The sequence below is a fragment of the Sitodiplosis mosellana genome, unplaced genomic scaffold (genome assembly GCF_009176505.1).
Source record: "Sitodiplosis mosellana isolate CC-2019 unplaced genomic scaffold, AAFC_SMos_1.0 Smas_scaffold_1, whole genome shotgun sequence".
Taxonomy (NCBI): Eukaryota; Metazoa; Arthropoda; class Insecta; order Diptera; family Cecidomyiidae; genus Sitodiplosis; species Sitodiplosis mosellana.
In genome coordinates, this window is record NW_022595244.1 from 6,292,064 (window position 1) to 6,310,623 (window position 18,560).

General features: G+C 35.3%; 1 protein-coding gene across 1 annotated transcript; it reads left to right on the top strand.

Annotated features, from left to right (window-relative positions):
- The first annotated feature begins 2,973 nt into the window (after positions 1-2,973).
- Positions 2,974-6,211, top strand: LOC129575198 (facilitated trehalose transporter Tret1-like). The gene is made up of 9 exons (XM_055458233.1): positions 2,974-3,038; positions 3,849-3,933; positions 4,081-4,234; positions 4,309-4,537; positions 4,610-4,766; positions 4,857-5,349; positions 5,463-5,596; positions 5,688-5,866; positions 5,939-6,211. Coding segments are annotated over exons 1-9 (1,578 nt in total). The 5' UTR covers positions 2,974-3,036; the 3' UTR covers positions 6,084-6,211.
- Positions 6,212-18,560: the final 12,349 nt, after the last annotated feature.

Genomic DNA, 18,560 nt, shown 5'->3' on the forward strand with positions numbered 1-18,560 from the left:
CGATTGTGAATGTCCTCATGTGCATATCACATCAATCTTTTCGATATTTTAAATTGCTGAACGAAAGACACTACTTTTGACTCTGAACAAACACTTATTTCTCTTTCTGTCGTTCAACAAACAATGCAATGGCTACAATAGCAAGTAGCACGACGAAGACAATGAATGAAAGGTAAAAAAAATTTGTCTTTTATGACAGGGAGTGAAATCGGGTCAGAGTTGAAATTTTATTATATACATTGAAATCAAGACTCGAAATATACCAGAGGAAAACCTTTTATATCAAGTTTTCCACTCGGTAAAAGAGCTTTAACTTTAAGCGATGATAGCAACCGTTGGCCGATTATTTACCCTCTAACTCCGTCTTTCTATCTTGATTCCATTTACTTTTCGCAAAGTTTTTCAACTTCTAATTTTCAGTATGACTCGATTTCAACAAGTTTTTTTCTCCTTCCTTCTCTTTCTTTCTCTCTCTCTCTCTCTCTATCTTTGCTTCCATAACAAAAACACACACAACATTCTTTCGGCATGCTTGAAAACATTCCTTGAACCAAAATATTTGCAAATGTAACATTTTCTCCATCCCTTTTTTTGCTCACTAACTATTTTTGCAGACAAAAACGGAAGAACGGAAAAAAATTTACAAGTTTTAATATGATTCCCTTTCATTCCATTTTGTTTCTTTTTTGTGTGTGTCATTTTGAAGATTCGTGTTGCTGCGCAGGAAACTTTTAATATGAAGCAATTTACTTGCAAGTATTATTCCGCTTGTAAGAGGATGACCATACTTATGTGAAGCCATCGACGGTCTAGTGTTGTAATATTTTTTCTTCTTTTTTAACGGGAAAAACATGAAAATTCTCACAAAGAGAAGCACTTCACTTCTAGCTGTCTGTTTGCAGATTTAGCAAAAAAAAAGGTTCCCTTTGGGCTGTTCTTCTTTTGGCTGTTGAAGAAGTTGAAGAAGTGGATATCGAAAAGTTTGCAGCATGTCATTCAAACACGCATGCAGAGAAAGGCTAAGAAGAAAACGATTGACAGCAATCGTTTCATCAGCCAAAATCAACATGTTTGTCTGATCCAATGACAAGAAGATTAGCGCAATAATTCACGAGTAACATTTTTGGAGTGAAAATTATAACGGGTATCGTCTCAAATGGAACCCAAAAGACGTTGATGTTTATTTAGGACGAATAAGCAATGGGTGAGTGTTTCGTGTCGATGAGTTAATGCATTTCAGATTATATGGATTTAACGTTTCAAAATATGATTCGCGTTAATATTCAACACGAATCATATTTTTTCCCTTCCTTCTCTTCGCCGCTTCGCCCATAATCTTGCAACAACTCATGCGTGCATATCTTTTGGGATTATGTAAATATTGTACGTACGAGCATCGACCTTTTTTTGCATTCGCATCTTCAGAATGAAAAAAATCCTCCATAGACACGTTTCAATTTTAGATTGATTTGGCAAAACATTGACTGGCACAAGAATCACCCGAAAAGCATAAAATGTACGAAATCAAATACACTTAAATCAGAAAACACTCAGAACGCATTGGTTAAATCTGTGTACACAAAAAACTGATAGATTCAATTAAAACCAAAGCACATTTCAACCATCAAAAGTTCTGTTGCCACATAGATTTCAAAATAACTCAATTTTCGGGAATGTGCTTAATTTTGAATTTAGATTTGTTAAATTTGCGCGCTTCGTATGACCCTGCCTCGGTTATTTGCAAAATATGTAAACTTTTCGCAATTCTGAATGAGATTTGTCTGTTTTTTTAGGTGAACTCACAAGTTATAATGTAATTATTGTCAAGCTGATTGAAGTTTGAAACGAAATTTCAATATTCAAGCGTTCACTCCATCGCTAGTTCCATCGTCGAACAAAAAGAATGTCTACTTCCGAACAAAGTTCTAGTTTTTCATTGTGTCAAAAAGTTTAAGTGCAGACACATGAAGTCCCATTGAATTTAAAATGGATTCACAGCTGAACTCGAAAAATCGCATATTACATAGGCGTTAGTTTGATGGATAATATAAAACAACTTGTATTCAAAACATGAACCAGGAAAACTTTATATTGTAACGACGAAAATGAGAATAAAATGGTTTCGTCTATTGAAAGTTTTAAACTTATTCAACATTTATATGTTAAACTAAAATTTCCATTGAAACGTAAGCTTCACTTGAAAATGGATTGAATGTGAAAATGTGCAACACACATTTAGATTACACACAATCAACAAGAAGCTTTTCGTGTGACTAATGGGGCGAAAAATAGTGAAGCGTTCAACTTATTCATCATTCGCGTAGTACACATTGACCACGCACTGATCTCAATCTCAGAACAATCAACAGTCAACTTCGATAAATCTGATTATCTTGTTTAATTACCAATTTCAATGCAGTGAAGCTCGTTATCATGATACACCAATTGGTATTTTAAAACATTGTGACGCAAGATAAACAAATAAAAAAGCCATTCAAAGCAGTAATACTTCGAAATATGAAGTATTTCGACTATTGTTCAATGGTGTACATCTGGTCAATTTGATTTAATTCATTCATAACTTAATACGCATAGAATAGAGATTCACAGCATGGAAATAGTTTCAAATTGGTGCTTTTGCTCCATTTCAAATCACGTGGTAAGTCACATGGCTCTTCAATTTCGAAAGAGTATTATTTTTAACTCCAAGAGCCAAGATTTCAATCTCCAGATACAGTTGGCATTTTTGTTGTTCGTCCCCGTTTATTGAAACCATGAAAATGAAAACCGCATGAAATGTTACATCATGAAATTTTCACGTTTTTGCGTCTTTATTTCGTCAAATTGATAAGAGCCAGTGCTTTTGAAAAGATTTCAGAAGAACTGACTCAAAAGCAAATCAAACAATTACGATTCGAATGTACACAATTTTTGTCTTATCTTTTCCGAGTGCAAAATGAATCCAAATTTATAGAGAAGAATAGACGCAAACTACTCTCCTGATTTATATAAAAACACATTTTGTGTACGACCAAAATGTAAGACCTTTTTTCTTTTCTACCATCTTATTGGCCAGTTAGTGAATTTGTGTGTGACAATATTTATTCTAAAAATCAATATATGTTGAATTGTTTACGATGCTCCAATAATTTTAATTCATTTAAGTGGTGAAATTGGAAATTAAATTGAAAAAAGAAAATTCACCTCGCTTCTCCCGGTGAACATTCTCGCTCTACGCTACGCGTAGAGTCTTTTAGAACCTACGAAAGGAGTCCTTTCAAAGGATTCATTTTGGGCCTAGTTTGTTATTGCATAACAAACTATAATTGAGCCGTTACATGAAATGTACTACATCACAATGTATGGATGGATCAAACAGATAGCATACAGAGTACAATAAAGTTCAGATCACCAAAAATAAAAAAATCAGCTTAACTTCTGTATTAAATTCAATGCTACCACAATAACCAATACTCAACATAGTACATCATAATATATGGAAATGAAAATTTTCAAGTATCATATTGGTAATAATGTTTTAATCTAAATTTGTAGTTAGTCACAGATAATAACTAAACAAAAAAAAAACAAAGTTAGTAACGGCAAAAATTGGGGAAATGGTCAATGATAGATGACCATGGGTGAAGGGAGTCATCGAACACTAAATTAAGGAAATAAGTTGCTAATAAATCGAATGAAATGTTGAGGCCGCTCCAAAATCGATAATTCAAAATGTGCAAATCATGTTATTTATGGTTATTTAATGAATTCGATACTATTTATTCTGTAGCTTATCATTCATTTGATCTAGTTTTGATTTGTGTTTTGTATTTGTATGTCGATTTTAGGCAACGAGTGAGCGAAAATAGCTTTGCTTCAACTGCAAAAATGCTTCATATCAAACCGAATCGATTCCGTACGTCATTACCACAGGTATGCAAATATATGGCATCATAAAATAGAGACGGATTCATAGGTCAATCGGATATCTGAAGATCCGACTTCTGTGTTGGAACATCAAATCATTTAGAAAAAACAAAACCTGATTTCGTGAACTCACAATAGATTAAAATTTCGTAGATCATAGTAAGTTTGGTAACGACATTGTTGCTATTGGACATTGGTGTGTCTGTTTCATATCCAACGGTGCTTATCTCAGCACTAAGAGGTCTCCATAATGAAACCAATCCGGATGAAACGCTACAAATGACCGCAGTCGAAGCCTCTTGGATGGGTAAGAAGATACAGAGGAAAAAACAAAAGGAACGCTGATTAAGAACATGAATTGTTTGATTCAAATGTTCACAGGTAGCATTGGATACGTAGGCAAGTTATTTGGCAGTCTCGGGTGTGCATTTTCATCGGAATACTTTGGCCGCAGAAACTCCATGATTTTGATCAATTTCCCGCATTTAATTGCATTCTACCTGTTTTACTATTCGTCATCCGTTTGGAAGGTGTTTATCGCTAATATTTTACTTGGTTTCGGTTCTGGTTTCATGAAAGCCCCATGTTCAACGTACATCAGTGAAACGAGGTGAATAGAGAAAAGATAAGGAAACCTGAATTTGCGAATAAATATTGATTTTGTGTGTTTATTTTTGAATAGCGAGGTTTCGTTGCGCGGTGTTTTAGTTTCAATGACCACAATGGCCATTACCGTTGGGCCACTAATCATCTTTTCGGTTGGAAATTTAACTCCATGGCGAAATATTGCACTTTACTGCTGTGCTGTTCAAATTTTTACGACGATAGTTCTTTGGTTTGTAAGTGGAATCCACTCAAATTTGACTTTGAAAGGAAAAAAACTCGAGTCTTTTTATCATAAGTGAGTAAACATTTGGTTTTTGGTTTAGATTCCTGAGTCACCGATGTGGTTGCTCTCAAAACAGCGTGATGAAGCCGCACTCAAATCTCTGCAGTGGTTACGTGGATGGGTGCCACAAAGTGCGGTTGAATCCGAATTTGAATCCATTAAACGTTACAAGGAATCGTCAAATTCATGTGCGGCATGTAAAAAAATCAGCAAGAAATGTACGCATCTCAGCGCTCAAACCACAAGCCAAGCCGTCAACGAGCTAATCCGAAAGAGGACAATGAAACCATTTCTCATTTTATTCGTAATGTGCACTGTTTCATACTTCTGCGGCACACATCATCTAACATCGTTCATGGTGCAAATTCTCAACACATACCGTTCGCCAATGAACCCGAACTGGGCATCGGTTTTAGTGGCATCCATCGGCGTGAGTGGTACACTGGCCGGCATCATTGGATTAAAAATGCTCGGAAAGAGACGACTTTTCTTGATCGCTCTAATTGGAACCACATTATCAGCATTTGGCTTGAGTTAGTCGAGATTATTATTTTTGTTGTCCGAAAAATAGTTTTCAGAAAATTCAAATTAAAATTTTAATGTAATATTCTTACCTCAACTGACCAAAATGTTTAAACTTTTGCAGCGATTTACGGATTTCTGTATTTGCCACCAAACTCCAAATCATTTGAACATAAACGTAACGAAGAAATGGCAGACGCATGTCTCCCACTAATCATGTTTTGTTGCATGCGATTCTTTACAACGATCACACTTTTGGTAAGATTTAACTCGAAAATTCTGAGCGCAGCTGCTCTCCAGTTTGGAATTCATCATCAAAACCTATTTTTATCGAATTCATTGGCTCTAGATACCGTTTACAATGCTTAGTGAATTATATTCGATGAAATCGCGGAGTATGGCCTCGGCGCTGACAACAGGAACGAATAATATCTTGGCATTCATTGCTATCAAATCCTTTTATAATTTGGAGCATTGGCTGGATTTACCTAGTACATTTGGCATTTATTGCATTATCGGTGCTGTTGGGTAAAAAGCCTATTATTGAATCAAAAACATTCGAATCGCACAATAATAACTTTTCCATTCATCTGAACTTAGAATGGTGATAATGTACTTAATTTTACCTGAAACGGAAGGATGCACACTGGAAGATATTGAAATCCATTTCTCGGACAACAGTCGAAAAATAACCGATCGACATATAGCACGACGTTCAGACTGTAAATCGAAAGACATTTGCTGAAACCGAAGTCATTTCAGAAAACAAATTCATGAATATTGAATCGAAAAAAAAGATTTAAATACTCAAAATAGATCGCTTCATTTATAGAAGTTTCAAATGTGAGAATAGTACGTAATATTGATCGGCTTAAGCTTTATAATAAAGTATAGAATTTAAAAACCGAATTCATTATTTTAATACGGGAAAGTTTCAGCTTTATAATGCAAATGACACGGAAAAACTTCTCAAATCCCATCGATCGATGAAGGATGTTTCATGTTTCTGCAAATCATTTCGAGTGGTCTCTATCGAACATAATTTAACAACATTTTAATTAATAAATAGTGCTTTAAGTTGCAAACCGCTTCGTTAAGAGTTCTGGAGTTACCTTGGATAAGAAGGATTATCGCCAATCATCGAGATCAGCTAATTCGTAGATACTAGATAGGATGTTGAAGGATTAATACCATGTATTCGAGAGCTTATCCTTTTCGACCGTATTGCTTTTCACATTGAAAATATTCTCAAAACATGGATTTCAAAGTAACGGAGTTCAGTTTGATTTAAAAGGGTGACTAATGCATTATAATAAAATAAAATTATAGAAAAGTATACGCTCGATTAACCAGCCTTTCCAATATGGTTGAATCTCCAATCGAAATGCATTTGTACAAAATGCGACATAGTACTAAAACCTCCTAAAGCCGTAAAAACAATATGTTTTCGTTTCATTTTGGTGGTCGCGACCATCCATTATTATAAACAAGAAAAGAAAACACATGAAAATAAAAGGAGGAATAAAAGTTGTGGCAAAGCAGTAAAAAGACAACTTTATTGCGTATTGTTTCAAACATTTTAATTTTATTTATTACGTTCGTTGCTTGTCTTTCTGTCTGAATGATGATTCCATAACATTTTCAACGACGAATAAAACCACCGATTTGAGTTTTGTATGCAATGATGAAAAAACTGCTGCGATTGATAGATTTTCCACATTTGAACTCTCTCGTTCAAATTCCATTACGCCGGAGAAAAAAAAACAGCGATGTTGTTTTTTTATTGCGGATTTATTGTGTTACCAGGACAATGCATAAAAAAATATATATTCGCTTTCAATTATTATTTTCGTCATAAAACCGACTTTTGAAGTGCACCAATAAAAGTAACGATTCTAATAAAATCGATTATTTTCATGTTGTGAGGAAACAAAATAGCACATCTTGCTGTCTAATTGAAATATTATTATTCAAGAAACAAGACTCTAAGACATTTTGATTGCATACAATTTTGGGCGGGAAATAAATTCGGCTGGAAATGTTCAATAAAAAGTTTTTCCAAGAAAAAAAGTCATTTGCTTGAATGGTGATTACGTGGACTTGAAATGTAAGGTTTGAATTTAGCTACTCGCTTGAAGACTACATGCAATCGATAGTGTTCATAAGGCGTATTATGAATCGTCATTTATACGGATTTCAATATATAGAGTGATATGTGCAGTTCACGAAATGTTCTCCACATTTCGAACATTAATCGATTACTTTGGAATTGGCCACGTCCACCATTGGCCAAGGTTTGTGATGCAAACTACGCAAATGAAATTTTATGTGGAAAATTGCATGTATCCACTCATGTGTACAAAGCGGTGACGATACTAATTTCCATGATCCAATTTTTCAATTATTTAATTGTTTGGTGGCCAATATGAAGCGTATCTGATGCCTTTTCCTTATGACACGTGGAAGAAAATAACCACATTCATGTAACTACACAATTTGGTTTCAATTTGTTATGCGACTGGTTCTGAGTTGTGCTTTGATACGTGAGCATATTAAACGTCGTTTTCAATCTTACGCGTTCAATTTGATTCAAAAATTGAAATATTCAAAATACAAAGAAACAGAAATTCCGAAAATTGCATTCCTTTCGATTTTCAACAATCTGAACATACTCTCTTCTTGAGCCCAATAATATATCAGAACTCAATAGAAACCGTTCGGTGTGTGCTATGGAGTGACCTAGAAATGATTTTGTTCTAAACATAGCCAAGAAAAAATTGTGACACGTCGGACTTGTTCATATCAAGTGCATTTCCATAAGATATTTTGGAGTACGTGGCAGTCCGTGTTGCACAGTATAAAAGGGCAGTTGAACGAACAAAATTGTTAGTAATTGAGGGGTTTGGAGCGAAAATGTCATACCGAAAAGTTGAGAGGAAAAATGTCAAATAAAAGAGATAGCTACATAAGTGTATAAAATCGATAAAGTTTGCCACTTCAAAAATATAACCATGAACATGAATGTTTTCGAAAACCGCAAAATCGCCCCAAATTCGTTCAAGTCAGTTAGATAAAAGAGTGCGAATATCATGTAAACATTCGGCTCTGGTCAACAACATTTTTTCAGCTTTTGTTTTTGTCATTCCTTTCTTTGGGGCTAGCTCATTTTAATGTTATGTCGCATATGCGATATCAAACAAGTAAATTTATCTCATTTAACCAAATGGAAAAAGTTTCGTCAATGCAAAGCCATTACGCACATTATTATATAACTTCGCAAAGCATTTCGCACAAAAGCATTGACGATTGTTATTTGTGAAGGAAAATTCTTGTACGTTTAATCCCCAAAAAATGTCTTGAAGCTTTATCGAGATATTTATAGTCCTGATAACACGTCTTAGGATGTACACAATGAAATGTTCTTAGATATTGCTATCATTTGATCGGATGTTTCCAGACTGTTATTGGTTCTAATTCAGATGCCGCTTAGTGCGAGGACAGATAAATAGCAACGCTGTGATGAATTTGTCGCTATCAAATTGGAAGAAAATCCAGCAATCCATGCATTGTTTTTAATTTTGTTTCATTAGGTATGAATGGATGCGGGGATGCCGCTGATTGCGGGGCTGAGTGCAAATTTCCAACCACTCGCGCGGTATTCAACTGAGCTCACACAAATCACGCAGTAAAAATCAATACTAAAATTCGGAAGAATTATTTTCCGTACATTCCTTCCATATGTATTGAAATGATGATACCTTTCTGTGATGTTTACACTTATTTATTGTAAATTCATTTTTTCTTTGTTAAAGCTATCCACGAGTTGGCGACTTAATATTCTTATCATTGAAATCAAATTTGAATTATTTATCAAATAGCATCAAATGCTCTAGTTACGTTTCAAATCATAGTTCATGTCAACTCAATGCACTCTGCAATCAACATGGATCTGCCTTTACAGACGTAAAACTTCTCGTCAATTTATCTACCGGTATAAATTGAGCGACGACTTTTGCTGTCCTAGAGTCTCAAATTAACGCGTAATTAAACGCTTCACATAGCCTTTGCCCCTTGGAAACGTTTACCAAAGGTTATCTTGGACCGTTTGCCATAGACTAATAACAGGCATTTCCATCTTGGTTGCATGACTGTTTTCGTTTTCATGTTCCTACTATTGTGATTACCGCATAATTTACGAAAAGAGCTAGGTTTTTAACGAGGCGAGAACTGATAGTTATCGAAACCTATTGCTACTAATTGTTTATTATTTTAAATATGTAACAGTCTTGCACTCTTTCCTGCCAAACCTCAATCAAAACCCACATTATATTCAGCCAGAGCTTGGCGGTGTTTAATAAAATAAAAATAAAAATGAAAACACGACAGTAAAATAGAAGCAGCAACAGAAACTCGCAAGTTTAATTGAAATGAAAAGATTCTCTTTACCGGTGATTACCTTTAATTGATATCTGAATGCAATACAAATGCCTTGCTGTTGAATTCTTTATTGGCGCTTCGGTTTTGGTTTTCGTTACACGCAAACCGTCTATTCAACTTTTAGCGTGCAATTCGTTTCGCTTTGTAATTTAGTATATAGTTTTCTGTCGTGCACTCATTTTCGTTCCATTTTCGATTCGTTATTTTGATTGTGCTGCAAAACTGCGCATTAAATATAAATGAATTGTCTATTCAATTGCCATTCATGTTTCAATCGAAAATTGATTGTTGTGTATTAACAATATGCATTCGATAAATGCAGGTAAAAATCCACTGCAAATTAAATGTTCTGTAAGCTCTATTCGGTTCTAAAACGAAACCTCTATTCGAATTTGAAAAGCCGTGAGTCAATTGTCATGTCAAATTGAAATTGAATGGCAAATTTGAAATAGCGACACTTTCGATTGAACGTATATTATGGAAAAGTATAAGCAATTTGGCGGCAGGTGCTACGTGCCCCATTGCCATTGGAAATGAGTACAATCCAGCCTATGTTTGGTAGAACGGGCAAAAAAAAAATTCGGCACCAAAATAAACAATTTTATTCAAAAATCGATCGATAAGGTAAAGTGTAACAATTGGTGCATGAAAAGTCGAAGTTTTTCTTTCTTACCCAAAAGGAAATTGGTAAAAATCGATGTTATTCTTTGGATATGAAACTTTTGACTATGAAGCGAAGTTTTTTTTCCCTTCGCAAGCCGCCGCTTCATTTCAAATCGGCTTTTGTTGGCTCTGTTCACAGTGCATGTGAAGTTTTTCTTTTGTTAAAATTGTAATTCCCAAAGCGGAAATCAAATTTAAGTTTTATTGGCGACACGAAAAATCAATGTTGCCGAGGAAAAAAAATGTCAGAACAAAACTGTAAAGTTGTATTTCGACTTCCGACAGTCGACAGAAGAAGAAAGAGTAAAGTAAAAGAAAAAAAAAACTTTGATGAAAAGTGAAATTAGGAGTTTTCCACAAGTTGTTGTTAGTTTTTTTTTTTGGCCTTCTTCGTCGTATTTGGTTCTTATGAAAAGGAAGTTTAACGATCGAAAAAGGTTTGTAGCGAAATTCCAGTTGGAGTTCAGTTCGCTTGTTAATTTGTGCGGAACGCACGCAACAACCGTTCCGTTGAATTGAAATCGCATTCATTGACCAAACGTGGGCCTGGTCTTTCATTGCTTTTTATTTTTATGATTCCTTCGATTTATGGGTCATGAATGAATAGCAAAACACACACCAGCTATTTTCTTATATCGTTTTTTGGCATTGAAAGTGAACATGAATTGAAAAACGACCCCTTCAAGTGCTTCGCTGTCGATTCGGGGCAGGAAAAAAATGTGCTGATCCATGGAAAATAAAAGCTGACGTGCGTTCACTACGTGGAATAATGAATGTTTGTTTATGCATGTTATGTTGGATAAACATTGTTGTTGCTGGATTGTATCGATATTGATTTGTACATTACTTTTGCTTTTAATTTCTCATGCCATCACTTGTGTATTGGCGTTTAAGGACATGTTTCTGTTGACAAAAAAAAAACATTCAATAAGATTCGATTAAATGGAAATCGAACGAGCCATTGATTTCGCATCACGCAAATAATTGTTCAATTAAACGTGGCTGAAGCCAGAAAGACGGCAAGAAGACGAGTATCGATCGAAATCTCACTGACTTGACACAAAATCAGCACAGAAGTATAAAACCTTTCACTTTGACAATTAACCGAACACATTTTCCATGCAAAAAAAGAATAAATACACACGCCAAAGAGAAAACCTTTTATGAACTTCCCTCCAGTGAAATAAATCAAATGAAATGCGATATCGATCGGCTAGAAGCGAATGTCAAAATATTTGCGATTTATCTCTTTCACGGCCATCAGGATTTAGTGGCCCCGTCCAAACAAATATTTTCTTTTTCCATTTCAGCAGTCGGCAAATAAACGACCAACCGAAAACATTACGAAACGCAATCGACAAGCAGAGCACATCGATGAATTGCAAGAATACGACTGAATAACCGTCACATGCAAGCCATTTCGATTCGTTATGCGAGCTCTCACTTGTCTTTTCATCGAAAATCAGCCATTTATTTCATACTGCAAATTATAAGCAATTTTTATTGTCTTTTTTTTTATGCGCATTGCTTAAATTCAAGCCATTTTATGGATCAGCAACACATATGGTGCATGGCTTGTCGTAATGTGCGGGAGTGATGGGAATCGATAGTTTGATTTCAAGTGTAGTAGACGATTGCACATGCGAATATATATATATATGCACTTATCGATTCCCAAACAAGATATCGACTCGAAAAGGCAAGGGCGAAATGCATTTTAATCAAAATTACATGGGATTACTGTTTACGCTTGTTTTAACTGCTGTCTATTGTGCTGTGATTTGAACATTTGGTCATTTTCAATACGCAACAGCAGCAGCAACAACAACGCCGCTGTGTGCATTCATATGCATATGCGTGCAAAATTACCGTGACAAATTCCGACTTGTGCGATTCATATCGCTCGAGAAATTAAATGTAACTTTCAACTCATTGCAAATTCGGCTTTTTGATTTATGAACTATCAATTGCTGTAAAATGCCTCCGTCTGACAGATTCATTGTTCAGTCATTTTGAATCGATTTGACAATTTCTGATGCGAACTGTTTTGAAAATATCAACAATGAATTTACGATTTGAATCTCATTTTGATTGGGATGTTTTGACGCAGATTGCATTTTTCGGTCATGGATGGAGAGTGTGACATTCAAACCGGTTGCATTGTTGTTCTTACCGGACACAATTTCTTTGTTTACGGAAATGCATTATGTGCAAAAACGCAAGCGAAACCACGTTGCCAATGCACTCTAGTTAGGGTCGAGATTCTGTTTTGGTTCTCGCATTGTGCGTTCGCTTTCGATTGTTCAGGCTGGTATATTAGCAGTGGAAAGGCGTGCGCCGGACACATTAAACTATTGTTCAACACGGAACAACCGAAAACATCAAGTATATCCGCTACGGGTTTCACACACACACACCAGACGGCCTGTACTATTTTATTCTCAGGAAATATCGTGTTTATGCTCACAATGAATCGCACTTGAAATTGTTACACAAAAATGAAATATAATTATGAAAAAATACACATAAAGCAAATTGTCGGTGCGAAATAAACACTTGTGTGCTCATGTTGTTGGCTTTTATCGGTGAAGCAATTTATTAATAACGGGGCGGTTATGTGATTTGATCTTTAGATTATTAATTTGATTATTTTCCCATTTCAAGGTATTTATGTTAAGTGATTCCAAAACGACATGCGAAAAGTTGACGTGAAATATCGAGTAGCTCACAGGCACATTCAAGGTTGAGGGCTTCAATAAATTCATGAAAACAAAATGGCTCTGACGATTCTGCAGAAGAAATGAACGCATTTTTTTCTATTTTCATTGAACTAAGGGATGCATACTCGATATTACGAAGAGTTGTTCGTAATGGAGGTTCAACCTAAGGTGTGTGGTTTTATCAAATTTTCCGAAGTTTTTGATTTTTTTGTCATTATCTTGGATCCAAATAATAAAAATAAATCTAACGATCTTCTCTGATGAAGTAGCTATCGCAAACCGGTTTGTTATCAATACAATTTGAAGTTTTTCAATTGAAAATTTCCCATTGATGATTATTTTTCATGCTGTGGAATCTAGAAGTGCTTCGATCCACTTGAGATGCGGATAAATGGCGGCGAAAACGTCTGATTTGCCTTCGGCACAACCATTAATGCAATCCCAATTGATGCCTTGTCTTTGGATTTTGAAACCAAAGGCGAGCCGTTATCTCCGGTGTACAAGCTTCGTCCAACTTCGTTTTTGGAGCACAGCGACGATTTATGGACAAATGGAGCGAGCATTTCACTTTGTTTCTTGCATTGTTTGAGTGTCATCACTTTGGTGAACAGGACTTGCAAGCGATCAGAGAATCCTACGTTCTCAACATTTGTCTAGAAAATTGTGAAAATATGTAATATGATCTTGTTCCATCGAAAATTATATTTTGTACATCAAAACCTCTTTTCACGAGTAAAAAAAAGAAATACTCATGCTCGTAGCTCCCCATCCACTGACCATTGCAACGTCATTTTCAACGGACGCATGTGTTGGCAATGCAATTTTGTCAATCACATTCAATTCAAATCTAATTTTCGATGCGCTGAACAGCATAGCCAAGTCATTTTCAAAGTGTGTTTTGTCGAATTTGCAATGTTTGAATACTTGAGCAACTTTCGAGATTTTACCAAGTTTACTCAAACTGCGTGCACCGTAGAAAATTTGAAGATCATTGTTGGTTAGTTTGTGAACACAACGAGCCGACGTGATCACTCAGCGTTCAGATAAAACTGCTCCACTGCAAATGTGATGATTGTCCTCTATATGACGAATAGAAACTTGGTGGGTTAGTTGATATGTTTCCACATCGTAATCACCAATTACCCTTGGCCTTGAATCAATTGATTTGGCTGTGATGATACTCCAGCGAAAAACACAGCGACAGAAGCCACATTATAAAACGCTTTAGTAAGCTCTTGGCTTTTTTGCGAAATGTAAACCTGATATTTTAGCTGGCCCTCCACCGCATCTTTACCATCACAAGCTCCCGGTGTGATGCAAACAACGGCAATTGGAAACAACGTAAAATAATCCATATTTCACTTGAAGTTAAGTTAACGGAGTTCTCTTGACTATTGACTTTCCTGGTGGAAACAATAATTTTATGTATTTGTAAAAGAATGCGTAGCAGGCTTATCATAGGGCGTTATTCGCAAATCAAATTGAGAAAGTCACCTAGACAACGTTGACGAACAAAATTACGTTAGTGACAATCAAGCAAAACAATGTTGATTTTAGACAATTCGAATCGCAGTTCAAGAGGTTTTATATTGACCATTTTTCTTCGTATTTTGATGATTGAACATTCACGATAATGTGAACTGGAAATTTGATATAAATTCATTGATAAAAACATTATTTGATAACATCGAAAATATTATATTTCAGTCTTCATGCGGTAAATTTCTACTAGAAGTGTACCTAAACGTTCAATTTTACAACGAACAACGGATTAATTCACTAAAAGAATCTCCAAAAAAAATCACAAACTCTCAACATTCTCATTATCAGAACCCATCCACGCATTCCGTGAATGGCTTTCCATTTTTATGGGAAAAGATAACAAAAAGAATTCGAAGTATTGAATAATTGTGATTAGAAATGTACTGTAATGCCCAAGGTTTAAGTAAAAATGTGTACAAGCTAATTCAAACGGCAGCATTTTCACGATGAAACTGGTGACATTTCAAAGAATATCCAATTCGAGACAGGGAGCGATACTGGAAATATCAAATGGTTGGATATGGATCAATCGGTGGAATTATGTGCCAGTCACTTGAAAATACCGTGAATGATGTTAACAAAGCATTCAACACGCGCATTGGTAAAAACAGCCGCAGGGATTAATAACATTTCTCTTTGTTTGAAATGGAATGAGTGAAAGAGAGAAAAATTAATTAATATGCGCACAGTGGAGCAGTGTTTGTCTTTCAGAATATTCATCAATAAATATTGGATTCAATAAAATGAGTTTATTGATCCTTTGAGTTTTTTGATGGACTGAACAATTGAGGAAAAATTTGTAATTTCGTGCAAAATAATGGAATGATATGTAAACTAGGCACATTTCAAGCTTATTGTCAACTAAACCAAGAGACTTTTCTCATGAGTTCTAATTGAAGCAACTCAGATGAAATTATTTTTTTCATTGTAGAAATTCTTTCGATTATTACGAATTTAAAGATGAAAAAATGAGAAAATTTGTATTCAATTTGAATTGTAACCACAAGCATTTCGTTGTGACTATACATAAAAAGATTGCTATATCCAATAGAATTCCATTTGTAAATATAATGATTGCCAAGCAGATAAGATATTTTAACAGACAATATTTGCAAATTTATGGAGAAAAAAACGCAATTTAATATCGTATTGAACATCACTCCCCGATTTGTTACACCTCTACAAAGAAAAACCTGAAACACACAATTTTTGCGTCCATACACAGAGGTATTACGTTCGCAAAAGCAATCAAAATCACAATCGGAAAAACGGAACAACACAAAATGATATTGATACGCAATAAATCAAAACGTTTGTTGGAAATTTGCAAAAAAATACCATTGTATTTCTCTAAAATACTCTGCCATGGACTTGGAAACACAATATGTGTTGGACAGTGATTTTCTCCCTTTGAGTGTCTGTCGAATAGCCAGCGGCACTTCATTGATAAGTTAAACAAACCGTCTATAGATGTGACATTGTTGCGAAGCCAAAATAGGAAACTTCACTTCTGAAAATTATCCCCAACCATTTCGAAGCAATTTAAAAAAGTTAGAAAAAAAAACAATATAGACTCGGCCATTGTTTCACCTTACATCTCAATGTTCAATGCTGAAATTGAAATAGCTTCAGATTCTACCTTTCCCAATGTTATGTCGAAGCAATATTGATTATTGATTTTGTTCACAAACAATTCGAGTCTCAAGTATCCGTTGATAAACGAAGAATTTTCCCGACCTCTCAAAATCGAAAATCGAGACATTTTTTTACATCATCGAAAATAGACCTATGCCAAAAAAAAGTAGCTCGAGATCCATTTAGAACTTTTAAAAGTCATAGTTGCCACTGCTATAAGGTTGATTTATCATATCACTTGCTGGTCTGGATTATGCGGATTTGTTGCTGCTGGTGGATGGAAATTTTTTAAAAATAATCAATTTACAGTTGATGCTGTTGGTTCAGTAATGTTAAAATTTTCGTTCAAAAAACCATTACGTCATGTCGAATTAATAATAATTTCGCCGTCGACTCTCTGCTGGATATGTAAATCAACTAGGCAGTGCTGTATCCGTTCTGCTTTTTCATTAAGTAAGTGATCAAATATTTGCACAAATGCATGCATAAATATTGTTACGACTGAAAACCGGGTGCACAGATCCACGGATTGAGTTCTCAATTCAATGTGTTCAAGGGTAAATCAATGGCTGTGTGTGTACATATAAATTAAATCATTTTTGACGTTGACTAAAAGCACTTTAAAGCAATGCAATCGCACAGATAGCTAGCAATTTGTGCTTAAAAAAACAAAATTCGCTGAATTAAAGTAACGGAGTTAAAACACCACCAAGTATACCCCAAATGTAAACAAAGTGAAAATTCATTTTCGGTTGATGCAACACCGAACAAATGCTTCTCCTTCCATTGCAGCACAACACAGTCCCTCTCTGTTGCGACAGCATCACCGTACATCGGACGTTCGTGCCATCCGACGATTCGTCGTCAACAGCAGCAGCAGCAGCAACAACAACTGCAATAAAACGAACGATGGATGTATTACATCAATATTTTTTAACACACAATAAGAAATGAACAATTGCATTTTGTTACCGCATAAATCTCACTGATTCATAAACTCACCCTTCGTATCTTCCACTCATACATTCTCTCTCTCTCACTCACTCTTTCTCTCCCTCTCTCTCGTTCGCAATAAATGAATTACCTCACGCACAAAAGATGATACGCATGCAAACAAAAACACAACACAATCCGAAATGCGATAGAAAATTTGTATTTATTGTGTATAATTTTTGTGTTTTTAATCGAAACAGAAGGTCGCTATGGCATCTATACGTGATGTGATGTTTGTTTGGTTGTGTAACAAACAGGGAATTTGAAGATAGCTATAACGACACAAAGAAAAAAACAACAGCACATAAATGCTATGTGCAATTCGCATGGAAATCGCTCGAATCACAGCAGTGCACACATTTTTGGGTGACGTTTTTTGCCTCGTCTTGCTCTCCAGTTCCAAAAAAAATGATAATCAATATTGAGCCGCTGTTTATTACAAGCGACATTTTTTGTTCTCTCCTTATTTTTCTATTTGAACACATTGAGCGAATGATACGCAAACATTATGCTCTCGTGTATATAATAAATGGGGCGTCAAAATCAAGTGAATTTTGTCGTCTGATCCGATTTCCTAATTGCATTCTGTGTTTCAGTGGAAAATGCATTCAAACGCCGACAGCAATACATTTCAGGCTGTCACATCGGCTGCAATTCGGGGGACAATCGAAGTACGTACATACAGCAAAAAAAAGTGTGCTAGACGAGCATCAGTTAAGATTTATTAAAAAAAAAATGTCTAGTGAAAGGAGGAAAAAAATGCAATTCCATCGATTTAGTATAGGATTGATAAATTTTCGTAGCACATATTCGATTGACAGTTAATTTACGTGTTAGCACAATGGGTTTCCGTTTCACTCTCACGAGCGTTTTTACGATGCTGATTTGGTGTAAATGATATATTCGAGCAATTTTTCCCGATTAAATCGCATTACAACAGAGAAAATTACACAAAGTGTTTGAGAAATGCGATTACATGACGACATCCTCAGCAATTCATGCTTAATACGGTCGTTTAAGTTCGATTGCATTTTATTTCTATTTTTTTCTTCTCGTTCGTTGGTTCGGTCGGTAAGTTATGAACGAGGGTCGCTTCTAAATGGATATTATTTGTTCTTTTTATTTTTCGGTACATGTGCTCACCACGTTACACTGTCACCGAAGTCGTAGAGTGCAAAACGCTGTAAAACGCCATCGCCTTGTTGCTACGCGGCAAACATATCTCAGAGACT